This window comes from Equus caballus, chromosome 21, assembly GCF_041296265.1.
Source record: "Equus caballus isolate H_3958 breed thoroughbred chromosome 21, TB-T2T, whole genome shotgun sequence".
Taxonomy (NCBI): domain Eukaryota; kingdom Metazoa; phylum Chordata; class Mammalia; order Perissodactyla; family Equidae; genus Equus; species Equus caballus.
The window spans coordinates 9,276,672-9,297,314 of NC_091704.1; the positions used below are offsets into that span (position 1 = coordinate 9,276,672).

The 20,643-nt window shown below is 35.2% G+C and overlaps 1 protein-coding gene across 1 annotated transcript; it reads right to left on the reverse strand.

Annotated features, from left to right (window-relative positions):
- Positions 1-17,749: 17,749 nt before the first annotated feature.
- On the reverse strand, positions 17,750-18,712 carry LOC138919870 (olfactory receptor 2T29-like). Its single transcript, XM_070246458.1, has one exon. It carries the CDS (start codon positions 18,710-18,712, stop codon positions 17,750-17,752), a length of 963 nt encoding a protein of 320 aa, XP_070102559.1.
- Positions 18,713-20,643: the final 1,931 nt, after the last annotated feature.

Here is a 20,643-nt window from a genome sequence, read left to right on the forward strand (position 1 = left end):
AGGATGACAAAGAACAGAAAGAAGGAAAATAGTGTCACTTACAAAAGAAGGAAGTAGGTCACCCAGAAAAAAAGCTGCTCCAAACCAGAGCCCTAAGTTACCCCTCCTTGCCTTTCTCAGTGGAAACTTTGCAGAACAGAAGGGTGTGAGATGATATATTCAAAATGTTGAATGAAAAAATCACAAATGAAGAATTCAATACACATAAAAAGTATCTTTTAAAAAAAAGACGATATAAACACATTTCTACACAAATAAAACCTGAGAGAATTTGTCACCACCTGACCTGACTTACAACAAATGCTAAAGGGGCTTCACATTTAAAGAAAAATACAATAAACAACAACATGAACACATATGAAATTATAAGACATTTTACGTAGTTACATATGAATACAAATGCAGAATACTTTACTAAAGTAGTAAATCACAATGTGTAAATCAATTTAACCACAGCATATAAATTCCTCTTAATTTTAGTGTAAACATTAAAAGACAAAAATTTTAAGAATAACTATAACTATGAAAGTTGCTTAATAGAGATAGTATAAATATATATAAATTGTGACATCAATAACATAAAATTGTTATAAAATGTGAGGAGTGAAGTAAAAGTGTAGATGTGATTGATGTTAAGATGTCACCACTAAAATATATTATTATAATATTAAGATACTTAATGTAAGTCTCACATTAACCACACGTAAAAACACCTACAAATGATACAAAAGAGAAAAATGGAAAGGAATCAAAGAAGGTGAGTACAAAAATTAACAAAATGGAAAGGAAAACAGCAAGAGAGGAATAGAGTAACAAATGCAAGACACTTTCACAATAAATAACAAAATAGCAATAATAAGTCATTGCCTATCAATCATTTCTTTGTGTATTTGGATTGAAATCTCCATCAAAAGATATAAAGCAGCTGAATTGACTTTTTAAAAGAGTAAGACTCTACTATATGCTTTCTATAAGAAAACCAACTTCAGATTTAAGGAAGTGAAAAGTCTGAAAATGAAGGCACAAAAAGTCCCCAATGCTAATAATAAATGAGAGGGAAGAGCTGTGGCTATACTTTATACTTGACAACAGAGTCTTTATGTCAGAAATGCTTAAAGGAGACAAAGAAGAACATGATATAATGATGAAAGGATCAATTCATCAAGTAAACATAACAATTATAAATATATATGCATCCAACAGCAAAGTTCATAAATAAATAAAAATAATAATATGACTGAGGGAAAAAGAGAGCAAAATATAGTAATATTAGGATACTTCAATACTCCCATTTCAATACTGGATAGAACATCTAGGCAGAAAAACAATAAAGAAACAGCTGAATTAGACAACCCAAAAGATGAAATTGAACTAAGATACACATACAGAACTTTTCACTCAACAGTAGTGGAATACACATTAACTAAATAAACCCAAAAATAGCAGAATAAAGGAAATAGTAAAGACTAGAGAAGAAATAAATAAAATAGAGAAAAGAAAAACAATAGAAGAATCAATGAAAATAAGATTTTTTTAAAGTTAAACAAAATCAATAAAGCCTTAGCTAGAGAAAGAATAAAAGAAGTCTCAAATAAATGAAAACAAAAATGAAGGAGGAGAAATTTCATGGGATGACAGAAATATAAAGAATCATTAGAGACTATTATAAACAATTATGCACCAACAAACTGGATAACCTAGAAGAAACAGATAAATTCCTAGAAGCACATAACCTACCATGATTAAATCAATAAGAAATAGAAACCCTGAACAGACCAATAACAAACAAGAAGATTGAATCAAAAAACTTCTAACAAATAGGAGATTGTTGGAAAGATAGTGGCATAGGAGGCCTCTTAATTCACCTCCTCCTGGGGATATAACAAATCTACAACTACCAATGGAACAATTACCTTTCAGAGAGAACCGTAAACTGGATAAAAAGACTCTTCACAACATGGGGCAATACTGACAGATGTGCAAGAGACAGAAATCTCCCTCTACTGAGGAATAAACCACATTCTAGCCACAGTACTCATGGCCAGGAGCAAACCTAAGATACAAAGCCTCTCCTGGAAGAATGGTGGAACTGAGCAGGAGCGCTCTGCCACAATAAGCAGCCTTTGACTTAAGCACAACTGAGATGAATGCCACAATGCATGGCTTCGCTGGCTATTAAAACCAATCAGGATACCCTCAGAAAAGCTATTGAACATAAGAGAAAGAAAAGTCTGCTCTTAGAGGGGCTATGCACAGGTTGACCCATTCCTGAAAACAACACAAATCACCAGAAAGAAAGCTGCATAGTCTTTTGGTAAAAGAGACTTAGTTGATAAACTCTGAGCACATCTCCAAGTGGCAGGCTAAAGCTGGGCCCACCTACACAGGGACTGAGACATTGGCAGCAGCTATTATTGTGATGTAATGCAAGCTTGCTGACACAGACACTGGCAGATGCTATTGGATTTCTTCCTCTCCTGTTTGTGCAGGGATTTGCTGCAGCCATTAGAGCACTGATTTAATCCAGCTCAGCCAGGGCAGGCAGACCACCTGAAGGACTGGTCCTGCTCACCAGAAGGCCTGCAGGGAACTTATGGGCCATGTAGGTGGGGTGTGCGGGACTTCTGCAGTGAGTTGAGTTAGTCAGCATTGGAATGGCAGGAAATGCACGTAAGACAGGACTGCATTGGTTGGATGTGTGAACCCATAGGTGGTGGGGATTGTTGGTGGCAGCAGATTTGTGCCATTGGCCATCTCAAACAGCCACACAGGGTATCTGCCCCACACTCCAACACCTGAAATGATTTTTTGATGCCATGCCTAGGAACAGCTCCACCCAGCTGCGCACCTGACAAACCTGACAACAGCCTCTGTGACCAAAGACCTACAGCAATTGTGAGCCCCTGAGTCTAGCAACCAAGCATGCTGAGTGTCTGACTCACTTAACAGCAAAACAGCAGCAGTTATGTGCTATTAGACCTTGAAGGCATCTGTGCTGGGGCTTTCCCCACCCAATGATGTGAATAAAGTGACCATAGGAGCTGCACACAGCTTAGAATTACAACCAGCCAGCCTGGGGGCCAGAATCCATAGCAAGAGTAACCCTGCCACAACAGAAGGACACAGGTAGCCTTTACAGGGGAAACTCCTGCAACATTAGGAACTGGTGACAAGATGGAATCAAATTACTGGGCTCCATAATGTATCTCTTATATAAGGACACATTGGGAGCTGATCTGTCTAATACATAGTTATAAGCACAGAGAAGTAGGCAAAGTGAGAAGACAAAGGAATATATCCCAAAAAAGAAACAGGAGAATCCTCAGAAAAAGAACTAAATGAAACAGAGATAAACAATCTCTCTGATAAAGAGTACAAACTAATACTCATAAGGATGCTGAATGATCTTGGGAGAAGAATGGGTGAAAACAGTGAGAACTTCAACAAAGAACTGGAAAATATAAAAACAGCAAATCAGAATTGAAGAATATCATAATTGAAAAAAATCATTAGAAGAAGTCAACAGCAGAGTAGATGACACAAAAGAATAGATCAGTGAGCTGACTAAAGAGTGGAGGAAATCACCCAAGCTGAAAAGAAAGTAAGAAAAGAATTAAAACCAATGAAAAACAGTCTAAGGGACCTCTGGGACAGCATCAAGCACACTAACATCTGTATTATAGGTGTCCCAGAAGGAGAAGAGAGAGACAAAGGGGCAGAGAACCTACATGAAGAAATAATAGCAGAAAAATTCCCTAACCTAAGGAAGGAAACAGATATCCAGGAACAGGAAGTGCAGAGAACATCAAAAAAGATGAATCCAGAAAGGTCCACATCGAGACAAATTACAATTAAAATGTCCAGAATTGAAGATAGAGACTCCTAAAAGCTGCAAGAGAAAATAAAAAAGATACACACAAAGGAATCCCCATAAATCTATAATCTGACTTCTCAGTAGTAAATTTAGAGACTAGAAGGGAGCAGCACAGTATATTGAAGGTGCTGAAAGGAGAAAACCTACAACGAAGAACACCATACCCCATAAATTTATCTTTCAAAACTGATGGAGACATAAAGAGTTTTCCAGAGAAGCAAAACCTACAGGAGTTTGTCACCACTAAACCACTCTTACACGAAATGCTAAAGGAATTTATTCAAGTGAAAAACAAAAGATGACAAATAGGAATAAGAAAATTATCAAAGGAAAAAAATCACTAGTAAAGGCAAATACACACTAAAGGTAGTAGTTCAACCACCTATACAGCTAATGTGAAGATCAAAAGACAAAAAGTACTAAAATTATCTATTTCCATGATAAGAGTGTAAGGGATAAATACACAAACAAAAGAGGTTAAATATGACATCAAAAACATAAAATGTTGGGGGAGGGGAGTAAAGATGCAGAGTTTTCATAATAGGCCTATCTTAAGAGACCATGAATATAGATTGACATTTTCATAGGTTATTATGTATGAACCTCATCATAATCACAAACCAGAAACTTATAATAAATACTAAAACATTGAGAAAGAACCCAAATGTGATATGAAAGATATCCACCAAATCACAAGGGAAGAGAGCAAGAGGAGAAGAAAGGAACAGAGAACTACTACAACACTCAGAAAATAATGTAACAAAATGGCAAGAGGTATACACTTAACAATAACTATTTTAAATGGAAATGGGATAAATACTCCAAAAAAAGACATAAGGTGACTGAATGGATAAAAAATCAAGACCCATGTATATGCTGCATATAAAAAGACACACTTCAAACCTAAAAACACTCTTAAACTGAAAGTGAAGAGATGGCAAAAGAAACACCATGAAAATGCTAATGAAAAGCAAACTGAGTTGGCAATATTTATAGCATACAAAAGAGACTTTAAAACAAAAAATATAACAACAGACAAAGAAGGGCAATACATAATGATAAAGGAAAAAATCCAACAAGAAGATATAACACTTATAAACATATATGCACCCAACATAGCAGCACCTAAATATATAAAGCAATTATTAACAGACATAAAAGGAGAAATAGTAACAATAATAGTGAGTGACTTTAACACTCTACTTCAATTAATGGATAGGTCATCTGAACAGAAGATCTATAAGGAAACATTGAGCTTAAGTAACACATTAGATAGATGGACTTAGTAGATATATACAGAACATTCCATCCCAAACCCACAGAATGCACATTCTTTTCAAATGCAATGGGCACATTCTCCAGGATGGAGCACAGATTAAAATGAAAGCAATGTCAATATATTTAATATTTTAATAATACCAAGCATCTTTTAAAAAATTAATTAATTTATTTATTTTTGGATGTACATCATAATATATTTTGAATTCTGCATAGATTACATCATGTTCACCACCCAATAACTAATTATAGTTCATCCCTTCACATGTGAGGCTAATCACCCCTTTTGCCCTCCTCCCCCTCTCCCTATGGTAACCACCAATCCAATCTCCAATGCTATGTGTTTGTTTGTAGTTGTTTTTATCTTCTACTTATGATCGAGATCATACGGTATTTGACTTTCTCCCTCTGACTTATTTCATTCAGCATAATACCCTCAAGGGCCATACATGTTGTCACAAATGGCTGGATTTCGTTATTTCTTATGGGTGAGTAGTATTCTATCGTGTATAAATACCACATCTTCTTTATCCATTCGACCCTTTATGGGCACCTAGGTCGCTTCTATGTCTTGGCTATTGTGTATAATGCTGCAATGAACATAGGGGTGCGAGTATCTTTAGGCCTTTGCATGTTCAAGTTCTCTGGACAAATACCCAGCAGTGGAATAGCTGGATCATATGGTAGATCTATTCTTAATTTTCTGAGGATACTCCATACTGCTTCCCATAGTGGATGCACCAGTTGTATTCAAAAAGACTCTGCTGAGACCAATGTCAGGGGCCAGTCCTGTGGTGCAGTGGCTAACTTCACATACTCCACTTCAGCAGCCTGGGGGTTCGCAGGTTCGGATCCTGGGTGTAGACCTAGCACCACTCATCAAGCCATGCTCTGGGGACATCCCACATAAAGTAAAGGAAGATTGGCAACAGATGTTAGCTCAGGGCTACTCTTCCTTACACACACAAAAAGACCAATGTCAAACAGCATATTGCCTATGTTTTCTTCCAGGGCTTTTATGGTCTCATGTCTTACATTAAAGGCTTTAACCCATTTTGAGATAATTTTCATGTATATTCTAAGATAATAGTGTACATTCATTCTTTTTCATGTGGCTGTCCAACATTCCTAACACCATTTATTGAAGAGACTGTTATCCATGGTATGTTCTTGGCTCCTTTGTCACAGATTAGTTCTTCATAGTTTGGTTTTATTTCTGAGCTTTGAATTCTGTTCCATTGATCTATGTGCTTGTTTCCCCCCCAAAATCGTGCTGTTTCGATGACTATAGCTTGCCAGTATATTTTGAATTCAGGGAGTGTGCTACCTCAAGCTTGGTTCTTTTCCCTCAGGATTGTTTCGGATATTCAAGATTTTTTACTGTTTCGTATGATTTTTAGGATTCTTTGTTCTACTGTGAAAAATGTCGTTGGCTTCTGATTGGGATTGCACTCAATATGTAGATTGCTTTAAGAAATATGGGCATTTTAACCTTGTTAATTGTTCCAATCCAAGAGCAGGGAATATCTTTCCATTTCTATATATCTTCTTTGATTTCTTTCCATAATGTGTTATGGTTTTCAGTGCATAGGTCTTTCATCTCCTTGGGTGAATTTATTCTGAGTTATTTTATTCATTTTTTTATGAATGTAAATGAGATTGTATTCTTGATCTCTCTTCCTGCTAGTTTATTATCAGTGTATAGAAACACGACTGATTTTTACATGTTGATTTTGTACCTTGCAACTTTACTTTATTTGTTAATTATTTCTAATCATTTTTTGTATATTCCTTATGATTTTCTATATAGAATCATGTTATCTTCAATATTGACTGTTTCATTTCTTTCTTTCCAAGTTGGATCCATTTTATTTCCTTTTCTTCTTTAATTGCTATGGCTAGGACTTCAAATTCTATTTTGAATAAGAGTGACAAAGGAGGGCATCCTTGACTTTTTACTGTTCTTAAAGGGATGGCTTTCATTTTTTCACCATTGAGTATATGGGCTGTGGGTTTGTTATATATGGCCTTTATTATGTTAAATTACTTTCCCTGTATAGCCATGTCATTCAGAGTTTTTATCTTAAGTGAATGCTGAATTCTGTCAAATGTTTTCTTTCTGTCTATCGAGATGATCATGTGATTTCTATTCTCACTTTATTAATGTGATGTATCACATCGATTAACTTGTAGATATTGAACTATCCCTGTGTCCCTGGAATAAATCCTACTTGATCGTGGTGTAAGACCCCTTTAGTGTATGGTAATATTGGCTTTGCTAATATCTTGTTAAGGATCTTTGCATCCATGTTCATCAGTGATATTGGCCTGTAATTTTCCTGTTTTGTGTTATCCTTGTCTGGTTTTGGTATCAGGATAATTTTGGTCTCATAAAATGAGTTTGAAAGTGTTCCATCCTGGTCAATTTTTGCAATATTTTAAGAAGAATGACTATTAAATCTTCTTTGAATATGTGGTAGAATTCACCTCATCCTGGAGTTTGATACTTTGGGAGGTTTTGCTTATAGTTTCAATATGTTCACTTGTGATTGGCCTATTCATATTCTCTATTTCTTCTTGATTGAGTTTTGGGAATTTGTATGATTCTAAGTCTTTACCTACTTCTTACAGGTTATTCACTTTGTTGGTGCATAGCTTGTCATAGTATTCTCTTATATTCCTTTGCATTTCTGTGGTATTTATGGTAATTTCTCCTCTTTTATTTCTGATTTTATTTTAGCCTTCTTTCTCTTTTACTTTGCGAACGTAGATAAAGTTTTGTCAGTTTTGTTTCCCTTTTCAAAGAATGAGCTTTTAGTTTGATTAATCACTTCTATTGTCTTTTTAGTGTATATGTCATTAATTTCTGATCTGATTTTTATTATTTTCTTCCTTCTACTGAATTTGGGCTTTGTTTGCTCTTCTTTTCTAGTTATTTTAGGTAATTGGTAATGTTAGATGGTTTATTGGAGATTTTTCTTGTTTCTTCAGGTAGCCCTGCATTTCTATGTACTTCCCTTTTAGTACTGCTTTTGCTGCATCCCATAAGTTTTGATATGCTATCTTTTCATTCTTTTTTTTTTTGTCTCCAAGTGTTTTGTAACTTCTCCTCTGATTCCCTCATTCATCCAATGGTTGGTCAGTATCATATTTTTAATCTCCACATATTTGTAAATTTTCTAGCTTTCTTCTTGTACTTGATTTCTATTTTCATATCATTGTGATCAGTAAACAATCTTATGATATCAATCTTCTTGAATTTATTGAGACTTGTCTTTCTTCCCAACATAGAGTGTATCTTTGAGAATGTTCCATGTGCGCTTGAGAAGAATATGTATCTGCTGCTTTTGGATGGAATAGTCCATAGGTATTTATTACGTCGATCCGGTCTAGTGTTTCATTTAAGGCCAGTGTTTTCTCACTGACTTTCTATCTAGACAATCTATCCATTGATGTAACTGGGATGCTAATGTCCCCTACTATTATAGTGTTGCTGTGAATTTCTCCCTTTAATTCAGTTTAGTTGCTTTATATATTTTGTTGCGCCTATGTTAGGTCAACATATATTAATAAATGTTATGTCATTTTTGTGGAATGTCTTTTTTATCATTGTTTAATGTCCATTTTTGTTTCTTTCTATCTTTTGTCTTGAAGTCTATTTTGTCTGATACAAGTATGGCTACACCTGCTTTCTTTTGTTTGCCATTTCCTGGAGTATCATCTTCTATCCCTTCACTCTGAGCTTGTGTTTGCCTGTATAGCTGAGATACGTTTCCTGGAGGTGGCATATTGTTGGCTGTTATATTTTAGTCCATCCAACCCTCTCTGTCTTTTGATTGGTAAATTAAATCCATTTACATTTAGAGTGATTATGGATATATGTGGGCTTAATAGTGTCATTTATCTTTTATTTTCTGGCTTTTCTATATTTCTATTCATTCATTTTCTTTGTATTTCTGTCTGCCACTTCACTTTGGTGGTTTTATGTGATGTGTTTCTCAGGTTCCTCTTTTTTATGTTTTGTGACTCTGCTCTAATTTTTTATTTTATAGTTACCATAAGGTTTGCATAAAAGATGTTATAAATGAGACAGTTTTTTCATGCTTATAGCATTTTTTCTCCACTGACCTTTGTAGGTTCTGTCCTTTTCTCTTCTCCTTCTGTTTTTCTTGCCACAAGTTATCACTTTTTGTATTGTAGGTTTCTTACCAAGTTCAGATGGTTACAGTTATATTTGATGCTATCTTTCTCTACAGACTTGATGTTATAATTGTTTAATAATCTCTTCTGATATAGAGGATAATTTTGATGAAATCCAATTGATCATTATTTTTATGGTTACACGTTTTTCTGTCATATCTAGCAAAACATAACTAAACTCAATGTCATGAAATGTTTCCCCTTGGTTTTATTTTAAAATTTTATAGATTTTAACTCTATATTTTGCTCTTGGAACCATTTAAGTGAATTTATGTGTATGATGTCAAGTAATGGTATAATTTCATTATTTGCATGTAGATATTCAGTTTTCTCACCAATGTTTGTTGAAAAGACACCCCCATTGGATGGTTTTCAGACCCTTGTCAAAAGTTATTTGACCACATAGGTGAAAGTGTTTCTTCTAGTATCTCTATTTTATTGGTTTATTTGTATTTATGCCAATACTACACTCTTTTTGTTAATGTAGTTTTGTAGTAAGTTTTGAATCGGAAAGAGTGAGTTTTCCAATTCCTTTATAAGACTGTTTGGCTATTTGGGTACCTTGAGGTTCCATATGTATTTTAGGATGTATTTGTCTATTTCTGCAAAAAACCTGATTGGGATTATGATAGGCATTTCATTGAATCTGAAGTCTGTTTATGGTAGTATTGTCATCTTAATAATATTAAGTTTTCCAATCCATTAACAAAGGATGGTTTTCTATTTATTTATCTCTTCTTTGATTTCTTTCAGCAATGGTTTTTGAGTTTCAGTGCACAAATTCTTTTGCCTTCCTTGTTAAGTTTATTCCTAAGTATTTTGTACATTTTGATGACATTGTAAATGTAATTGTTTTCTTAAATTCTTCTTATGATCTTACATTATTAGTGTGTAGAAACAGAACTGATTTCATGCCTTGCAACTTTGCTGAATTTATTGTTTCAACAGACTTTTTTGTGGACTTTTTAGAATTTTCTCCATATAAGACTCTGTTGTTTTTGAACCAAGATAGTTTTACTTCTTCCCACCAATTTGCACGTCTTTTTGTTTGTTTTTCTTGCCTAATTGTTCTATTTAATCCATCAGTACTATGTTGACTAGAAGTGACAAAAGTGGGCATCCTTACTTGTTCTTTATCTTAGAGGAAAAGCTTTCAGTCTTTCACAATTGAATATAATGTTAGTTGTGAGGTAAATCTATAACTGTGACATCAATTTTACATCACTTTAGTATCTTTTTCAAGTAATGCAAGAATATGATTTCAGCAGCTACAGAGTAAAACTATGTTCCCATAACCCCCCCTTCCACATCCCCAAGGCAAATAATTCATATTGCTTTACCACCTTTATCCTCTATTTCCATGTATTTTCTGCCAATATACTTATCTTCTAATAATTAATAAACATCATATATCGTCTTTTGACTCATCACTTCAACCACTGTGGATGGAGACTTTCCTTCTCCACATACCACCACCTCCAGTTCTTTTTCCCTTTTATCATCCTTTCAACATAGTTACATCTCACTTTGTACCTGAGGTGGCAAAGTTGAGAGCATTGTCCCATCTTCTAGTATATATTTCTAAAATATAAAAGTATAAATTATTTTAAAAGCTTATAGTATTTTGGTTAATACTCCATATATAGTTCGTTTCATTATTATTGCTATTTTCTCTGTCAAGGTGCTTTTAGGGCCATAAATATATTGGCAATATTGATAATTTTCAGAAAATGTTTCCACAAAGATATTTGTAATTTTCAAGAAAATATATTTTAATAAAATATTTCTTATTTACTTTTCTATATTCTGTACATGCTATTGAATATGACAGATCATATATATATATATCAATTTCAAAAAATGTTTTCCATTGATAATATTAACTCCATTATTATTTTGTTACATGCATTTCTAGGAGTGACAAAAAGCATAGATTTGTTTCCCTATATTAATTCTCTAATTCTCTTAAACTTTCAAAATGGCAATCTTTTGATGCTGCTGTTGTTTTTTTCTTTTACTTCTGGTAGATTTTTTTCACTTTGCCTTTGAAAGGTTCACTTAATTTTTAAAATCAATTATTATGTTTTTTAATTAGCAAAAGACTTTCTTGTTCCATGGTACTCCTTTTTATATATCTAATAATATTTATATGGTGGATTAATAATGTCTCATATTTCTTTGAATATAGCAATCTCATTTCCTAAAAATGCACTCTCTTTCTGCATCTTCCCAACCACATATAACTCACTTTATATTTGTGCAGATTGTGTGTGAATAGGTATGTGGGTTTGTGTGTATGTATGCATATTTGTGAATCTTCCTCCTTCATGTTGGGAACTTCCTTAAAAGTCTGGTAACGTTGGCTTTAAAATAATATTTAAGACTAAAACATCGCATACTGTGTGGATCTTCTTAACTTATAATGTCTCTTGATAATTCCTCCTCCTACATCCACGAAGAAGACTCTCAAGGTGCCATTTCCTGTTTTCCATTTAAGTAACTGACCATTTCTCTATCCAAATTCCTTATTTCAAACGTCCTGACTATTTCATCTATCACTGTGTCTTTTGCTCACTTACTGTCTTTTAATTTATAAAATATCTATTTCTTTATTATCATCAGAATTGAGTTTTAAGAGGGAGAGATGACAAATATATGGACTTAAATTCACACACTTATCTAGACTTGGAAACAATATTAAATACAAGTAAACAAAAGGGCAAAATGAATGAGTAAGACAAAGTTTCATAAAGCAATGTATAATAATATACACATGTTAGAGAAGCAGAGAAACAGAGACCATGCTATTTGGAAGAGCTTGAGCAGAGTCGCGAGAGCTACAATGAATGTGTGTTTAGATGTTCCAGCAAAGGGTCTTCTTTAACTGCAGCATTTAGAACCTAAATGAGGAGGCAGAAGAGGATGACTTTGTGTAAGTGGAACTGGACAATAAGGATTCATGCTACATTTCAGAACAAATGAAACAAATGATAATACCTGACTTCAGGAAAATTTGATTTGCCTTTACTTTGCCAAGTAGACTTAAGAAAGAAATATAACGCCTCAACATGAGCTGATAGGCTACTGTAGTTTTAGAGGTAAGTTTTAGGGCTTAAATATGATAGAAAAATCATGCTTAAAGGGTCATAAAAATTTATTGATACTAGAACTCTACCATGTATAAATTTAGATAGATTTTCTATGCTTATGTTTTGAATACAACATCTGATTTTGCTGAAATGTGAGTCTGTGTAGGGCAGTAAAACATACTTATCCTAATGAAGTAATAATTGAAATGTTTTTGAAATAATTTTAAAGATTTCTTGGAAAACTCTTTGGCAACAAATGTTTGCATATTCAAATTTTAATCTCTGGGTTAGAAAACAAGGTTTCTTTCTTCCAAAATCAGTTCTGTTCTTCATTTAAGAGATGTAAAATTTTAAATAATACACTGACTATAATAACAAGTTAAAAATTATAGCTTTTTAAGGTTAGAAAGTCAATAGCTTATAGTTTTACACTTAACTTACTCTTGTGTTTCCCTCTAGGAAAAAAACATGTCAATGCCCCATGGAAAATTATAATCAAATATCCACTGATTTCATCTCATTGGGGTTGTTTCCACCATCAATAACTGGCCTGGTCCTCTTCATTCTCATTGTTCTCGTTTTCCTAATGGTTCTGCTTGGCAACTTGTCTGAGATCCTTCTCATCCTCCCAGACAGTCATCTCCACAGTCCTATGTATTTCCTAGTTAGTCAGCTCTCCCTCATGGACCTGAACTACATCTCCACCATTGTCCCCAAAGTGGCTTCCAATTTTCTGTTTGGAAACAAGTCTATCTCCTTCATTGGATGTGGGATTCGTAGCTTCCTCTTCTTGACTTTAGCAATTGCAGAAGCACTGCTCTTGACATCTATGGCCTATAATCGCTATGTGGCTATTTGCTTTCCTCTCCACTATTCCATTCATATAAGCAAAAGAGTGTGTGTGATGATGATAATAGAATCTTGGATAATGGGTTCTATCAACTCCTGTGCCCACACCGCATATGTCTTCCATATCCCCTACTGTCCATTCAGGGCCATCGAACATTTCTTCTGTAAGGTCCCAGCCACGTTGACTCTGGGCTGCCATGGATAACTGAGTTTAAGAGTACACAGTGTTTATGAGCACCACCCTCTTTCTTGTGTTTCCTTTTATTGGAATTACATGTTCCTATGGCTGCATTCTCCTTGCTGTCCACCTCATGCACTCAGCAGAAAGGAGGAAGAAGATCTATTACACCTGAAACACCCACCTGACTGTGGTGACTTTCTATTATGCTCCCTTTGTTTACAATTATCTATGCCCAAGGTCCCTCCAATCTCCAATGGAGGACAAGATTCTGGCTGTCTTCTATACCATCCTGACCCCAATGCTCAACCCCATCATCTACAGCCTGAGAAACAAAGAGGTGATGGGGGCCTTAAGAAGAGTGATTCAAAGAATATGCACTGTGAAAATGTAGACAGAGTTTTTTGCTTATGTATGCAGGACCTGGTTATAAGTTCACTAATCATATATAGTAAGTAAAAATGTTATGCATAGGGTTCAAGTAGTAAAATTAATCTAGACCAGAAGAAAATCACTCATATCTGGACAAAACTAGCTTGTAAATACATGTAAAACTGATAAGTCAAGGAGAATTTTTTTCTGAAAAGATTTCTATTATGAGTAGATTTCAACCCATCAATTTCAATATAAATCAATTTCTTGATTTATAGTTTAATTTTAAGTGTAAATTTAATCTATGGCATTTTAATGATTCTCAAATTTACGGTAATTTGTGGACTTTGTATAAGACACAGGAAATGGTTTTATATTTCAAATGCTTGTTTATTCATTTTATCATTGTATTTCAATTACATGTTAAAATAATGTTATTTTTCTCTTTGGTTAATGATTTATTTTTTAAACTTCATACGAAAAGAGTGCTCTTTTCCATCGATTATCTTTCATATTAATTTTTAAATTATCTGTACATCTTATTTAAAGTTCTAAGCCTGTGGACATGTTCTTTGCAATGTTGCTGATGAATTCCAATGACTTCCAATGCTGTATTGCAATGACTATGTGTGTACTTTTATTTAAAACAATTTAGGACAAAGTTTACATCCTAATTTCCCTAGGATTCCCTGTCCTGGAACTCTGGTGAGATAGTTAATAATTTTGCTAATGACACAAGGATGGTCTCTGGGATGGATGGATAAGTCAGACCCTGCTCCCATTATGGGTCATTGTTCCTGGCAGGTGGAGATCCTCCTCCCTTCTGTGCAGTGGCCACTTCTACCATTGATGCTCCATCTGCAGCTGCTGTTGACATCACTACCACCCATTTAGTTCCAGGTCCCAGCCCAGACAGTCCCTTTGCATCCTGTCATTCTTTGAACACAGATGTGTGTGTGCACACGGGGAGGCCAGGTCATTTGCTCCATGTACATGCTTCCTGAGCCCACAAGTACAGGTGCTATTGCTGGACCAAAGTTGCATTCTAATGCTGCCATCTAGCCTAGCTCCCCTGGTCACATGCATACTCAGAGATAAAATTATTGAGCATTTTGAGATTTCAACAACAGAGTATTAAACCAAGCAAAGTGTCTTTCTGAGTGTGAGATCCCATGCAAGCACACAGGCCACATTCCCATGAGGTCAGCCCTGAGAAGAGTAAAGTAAATGAGTGGGAAGGGAATAGTGTCATGCAAACCAGGAAAATGATGACAATATCTGCTGTTTGTGTCAGTTGTTGTCAATGTAAATATTCTGAGGGAGTATGGAAAGAAGGAAGACAGGCAATAAAAATTATGTTAAATGTGATTTTATATGCATCTTTAAATTTTATTAAGCCCCAATTCCTGAGTCATCCATAGAAAAATTAATTTGAGTCTCCTATTTTTACAAACTTTTGAACAAATTTTAAAAAGCAGAATGCTTGTGAAAACAGTGCAAGCTTCTCTACCTAATCTTTGCTGCTTTACTTCTAAAATTGGCAAGAAGTCCAATCATAGTTATTAATGTCCTTTAGAGAATGTAAAAAGCCTGAGAGCCTCTTTTTATGAGGTGTAAGTGATCTCTGGCCAAATACTGATGGCATCATGAGCACAAACATGAACAAATTCTGAAATGTGAAAACTGTAAACTACTTCAGTGCACAGCTCCTTGTTTGGCACTGTCAGCAAGTACACTTGAGTACCAGAAACACTTCATCTTATTCCTTTCTTTCTGGAACTGGGAAATTGTTCTTCCATGTCTAGGAATTCTGAGTATTATATACTATATATAATTTTGATAAGAATTTCCAAGCTACCCAGTTTTTTAAATCCTTATCAGTAGAGGCTATGGAAGATACACTGTAGGTTGGGAAAAAAAGTAAGTATAAATAAATTGTATTTTGAACAATTTATTTTAAAAAGTCATGCTTCTGAAAACATTTTTATCTTTTTTTGTCTTTTCTTGAGACAGCAAAAATTTCATCTTTGGAAGAATATGGTTCCAGGTCACATTCAATTGTTTTGTTCCCCATGTCTAGGGTGTTGTAAGTGGAATCATCAAATGTGTGTATCATCATAGCTCAGAAAATTGAGGGGTACTTCTCATTTCTTTTAAACGTTAGAGAGTGCAAATTTTATTCATTCTGACTGCAACAAAATTAATGTAAACTGGTCTTCCAAAATTGTTTCCCCAAATACTGAAACATCCTTATTTTACGGTCATGAAGTAATTGAGTATGTCAAGAGGTAAAGGGAATTTGTACTGTTGAAACCACCTGATAATTTATAAGTTGACATAGCCAATCAGAAATTTGTAGACGTGCAATGTGTGTGGTTTTATGTAACAGGTTCAACAAGGCACTGCTGACCACAAATACCGCCACATGTCCCTCCTGGTGTTAAGCCATGGTCCTTTCCACTTAGATCAACTCCCTTCAGTTTATTGTTCTCACTCATGTGGTCTCCTTATCTCCAGTATTGGACTTTTCCAATTGATTGCCACAATTTAACATTTCTCAAATGCAAGTCTGAACATTTTACTATTGTTTGTAAAGCCTTGGGTCACAAAAGGACACGAAACTAGGCTATACGTTGAAGCAGGAAATAAGTGCTATTGGAACACTTACATCTCTTGCTTGTCAAACATCTCACCTTTGCTCATACCCTACCTTTTCCATGGTATCATTTCCCTGAGCACAACCCCCCTGCCCAGCTTAGTATACTCATCTGATAACAATATTTGTCACCATTCAACACTCGTCTCCAGGGTCTTCTCTCAGCCCCCTTGTTTGGCTGAATTTGCATCTCAAAGCTAGAGCTGATGTGTCCTAATGAGCTGTGCCCTTTCCACATGAGCATCAAAAGAATCTATTTATTTTACTACAACAATTTGTAGAAACCATGCCTACAATTCAAGTTCCTTGGCTACAGTAGCCATGCTTTATTATGAGTTTAAACTCATTTGTCTAGGAACTATTATTTTTATTATAACATAGCATAAGAAACGTTGGCTGAAGAAATAAAGAACTGAATGTTTGATGTTCTTCCTCTCCTTATTTAATAAGTTACGTGTTTGAAATATCATCTCAGATACCACCTCTTCAAGGGAAACTTCCCTAAATCCAGCTTACACATGGGGTTAATATTTTTCCCACAGTAACTTATATGATCTTGGATACTCAGTCTACCAGAAGTTACTAAGAATCTCAGAGAGGTAAAACACTCACTAGATGCCTTCAAGATTTGACCATGAAGAACAACACAGCCTTCAGTAAATGTGGGCAGATGACAGGATTGTCACAGTAATGATCAACCACATTAAAATGAGCATAATTTCTATGATACATCATTTAAATTGCCACCAAGCAGAAAGTAGGAACTCAAAGAAACTGAGAAAGTCTGATACTTTACTCTTTATTTTTCATTAATTTCAAATTTACAGAAAAGTAACATGAATAATAATGATGCAATTAACGCTCATATACCTTTTAGCTATATTCACCTATTAACATTATAACCCTTTGACTTCATCACTTTTTCTCTCTTTACCTCATCAGCTGCACACCTTATGAGTTTTTCTCTAAATATTTTCATTATATATTTCCTAAGAATATGACTATTCTCCCATAGAGTCACAGTGCAGTTATCAACTTCAGAAAATGTAATATTGATGTGATTGCATAAATATTTTCAATGCAGAAGGAGTATAAAATGAAGAGCTTTCCAGTATAAGAAAACAATACCTTCAAAAGGGATGAATATAGGACAACACATCATTGTGTGAGAATCTGAGGAACAACATTGGCATAAGGTCCTAAACTTCTGATGTGTAGAGAGAAGGAAAATAAACCATTAGTACCAAAATTTCCTACTTGATAGTTTCTTGAAAGACAGTTCCCACATTCAACATTTTCTTTAGAGCTCCTATGACATCCTTATTCCTAATACTATAGATTAAATGGTTTAGAACAGGAGTGATTATGGTGTAAAATACAGATACAACCATATCCTTCTCAGGTGTGTGGTAGGAGCTGGGGAACATGTAGGTGTAGACCAAAGCCCCATAAAAGAGGGTGACCACCATCATATGTGAAGAACAAGTGGTTAAGGCCTTCTTCCACCCCTCTGCTGAGTTCATCCTGTGGATGGTGAGGAGGATAAAAGTATAGGAGCTTGAAATGACTATCACTGGGATGAGGAGCATGAGTACACAGCACAGGTACATGAGCATCTCATAGAGAGAGGTATCTGAGCAGGAGAGCTTCATTAAAGCAGGGACCTCACAGAAGAAATGATGGATCTCCCGGGACCTGCAGAAGGGGAAGGTCATGGTGACAGGTGTGAGCATGAAGCCATCCACTGACCCTAGGAACCAGCAGCCAGACACCAAAAGGAGACATACCCTGTGGTTCATGAGAATAGGATAATGGAGTGGATGACAGATGGCCACATAGCGATCATAGGCCATGGCAGCTAGAAGGAAACATTCTGAACCTACTAGTGACAGATACAGAAACATTTGCATCCCACATTCAGGGGCTGAGATCTCATTCACACCCATGACCTGGTCCATCAGCATCTTGGGTACGGTGACAGAAATGTACATCATGTCCATGAGAGACAGTTGACTGATGAAAAAGTACATGGGGGTGTGGAGGTGGGCTTGAGAGTATACCAGAAGGATAAGGATGGTGTTTCCAAACAAGGTCATCAGGAAAACCACAAAAATTACCACAGAAAGCAGAACTGGGTGCTTGGATTGACTGAAGAATCCCATCAGAATGAAATCTGACCATGTGGTGTTGTTGGCCGCCAACATGGTGTTGTCCATTAGATTTCACCTAGATCACCAAGGAGAGCTTTGGGATTAATAGATTGTTCATGGGATACAATCAACAGAAATTAATGATTTGTGAGCTTGTGTTTCCGTGTCTGTGTGTGTGGGTGAGTGTACATGCCAACCCAATTGTGCTACCAGGGGATGGTTCCAGGGATCTGTAGATTTGGCAATTGTAAGTTACCTGTAACTCAACAGTATTACCAGAAAATTAAGAATTTGCAACTGAAGGTGAATAGAATCCTTCACTCATAGCAAGATTGCCGTAGTTCAAGGTCATGAGATTTTCCGATGATAGATAACATTGTTTATTATCAAGTGTGGAAATTTGCAAAATCACTTCCCCATGCAAAAACAAAAAGTAAATCATTAAAAAAAAGATAAATCACACCTCTTATTTCTAGAAAATTTTGTTGTAGGAGTCAGAGTAGAATCAACATCTCTGGTTTAAGGATCCAACTGGGACCCTAAAAACTTGGGAAGGTATATTCCATATAAGAAAGATTTAGAAAGTAACTGAAACGTAATGTGGGTAAATACCATTCTGAAAGTTTGAACACCCTTTGCCTGTAGGATCAAACTATGCTGTGAGGGACTGCGGTTGTGTGAAATCACAGAAACAAGTCTGGCTTTTCACCAATAGCCAACCTCTTGGATATTCTAGGGGCACCAAGTAAGGAGCCCAAACTCTGAGGCTGGACTGTGGCTGTGGGTCCACTTCATCCTCTACCCACCATCTCTTTGTCTACTCAATGAAAAAAGAGGATAATAATGTTTGATCTCAGATATGGTGAGGGTTAAATGAGGTAAAATGATGAAAGTGCTAGGAACATTACTAGTTGCAGATGAATAAGCATATATACTGTAAGCTTAAAGAATTGCTATCTACAGTACTTACTGAGCAGAATCTATGTAAGAGATGGCTGTTACTATTACTGACTTATGAGATTGTTACTCTGGTTCACCAATCTTAGTATCTATTTATACATATAAGAATTTGGAAAATGAAAAAGCAATCAACTGAATAGGAGAAAATATCTGCACATCATATATCTGATAAGGCATTAATAGTCAAAATATAAAAAGAAGACATACAACTCAATATCAAAAAAGTAACTAATCTTATTAAAAGATGGGCAAAGGATATGAATATACATTTTTCTAAAGAAGACATACAGATGGCCAACAGATAGGTGAAAAGATGCTCAACATCACTAATCATCAAGGAAATGCAAGTAAAACACACAATGAGATATCACTTCACACGTGTTAGAATGACTATCACCTAAAAGACAAGAGATAACAAATGCTGGTGAGGATGTTGAGAAAAGAGAACCCCTGTGCACTATTGGTGATGACGAAAATTGGTGCAGCCATTATTGAAAAGAGTATGGAGGTTTCTCAAAAAAATCCAAAGTAGAACTACCACAGATTCCAGCAATTCTACTTTTAGGTAATTTATCAGAAGAAAACAGAAACGCTAACTTGAAAAGATGCATATGCACCCCCTTGTTCATTGAAGCACTATTTTCAATAGTCAATATATGAAAATAACTTAAATGTCCATGGATGGATGAATGCATAAAGAAAACGTGGTATACATATATATTTATGTGTGTGTATATATGCATATAACACACACCTATATATACAATAAAATATTATTCAACCATAAAAATAATAAAATCTTTATATTTGTGACAACATGGATGGAACCTAAGGGCATTATGCAAGTCAAATAAGTAGGATAGAAAAAGACAAATACCACATGATCTCATTTATGTGTGGAATCTTAAAAAAGAAAAGTAAGCTCATAGATACAGAGAATAGATTGCTGGTTACTAGAGGCAAAGGGTGGAGGTGGGCAAAATGCGTGAAGGGAGTCAAAAAAGTACAAACACAGTTATAAAATAAATAAGTCATGG

What these genes read in the sequence shown, in the direction of transcription:
- LOC138919870 (XM_070246458.1), bottom strand. Translation starts at nt 18,712, where the DNA reads ATGGACAACACCATGTTGGCGGCCAACAACACCACATGGTCAGATTTC.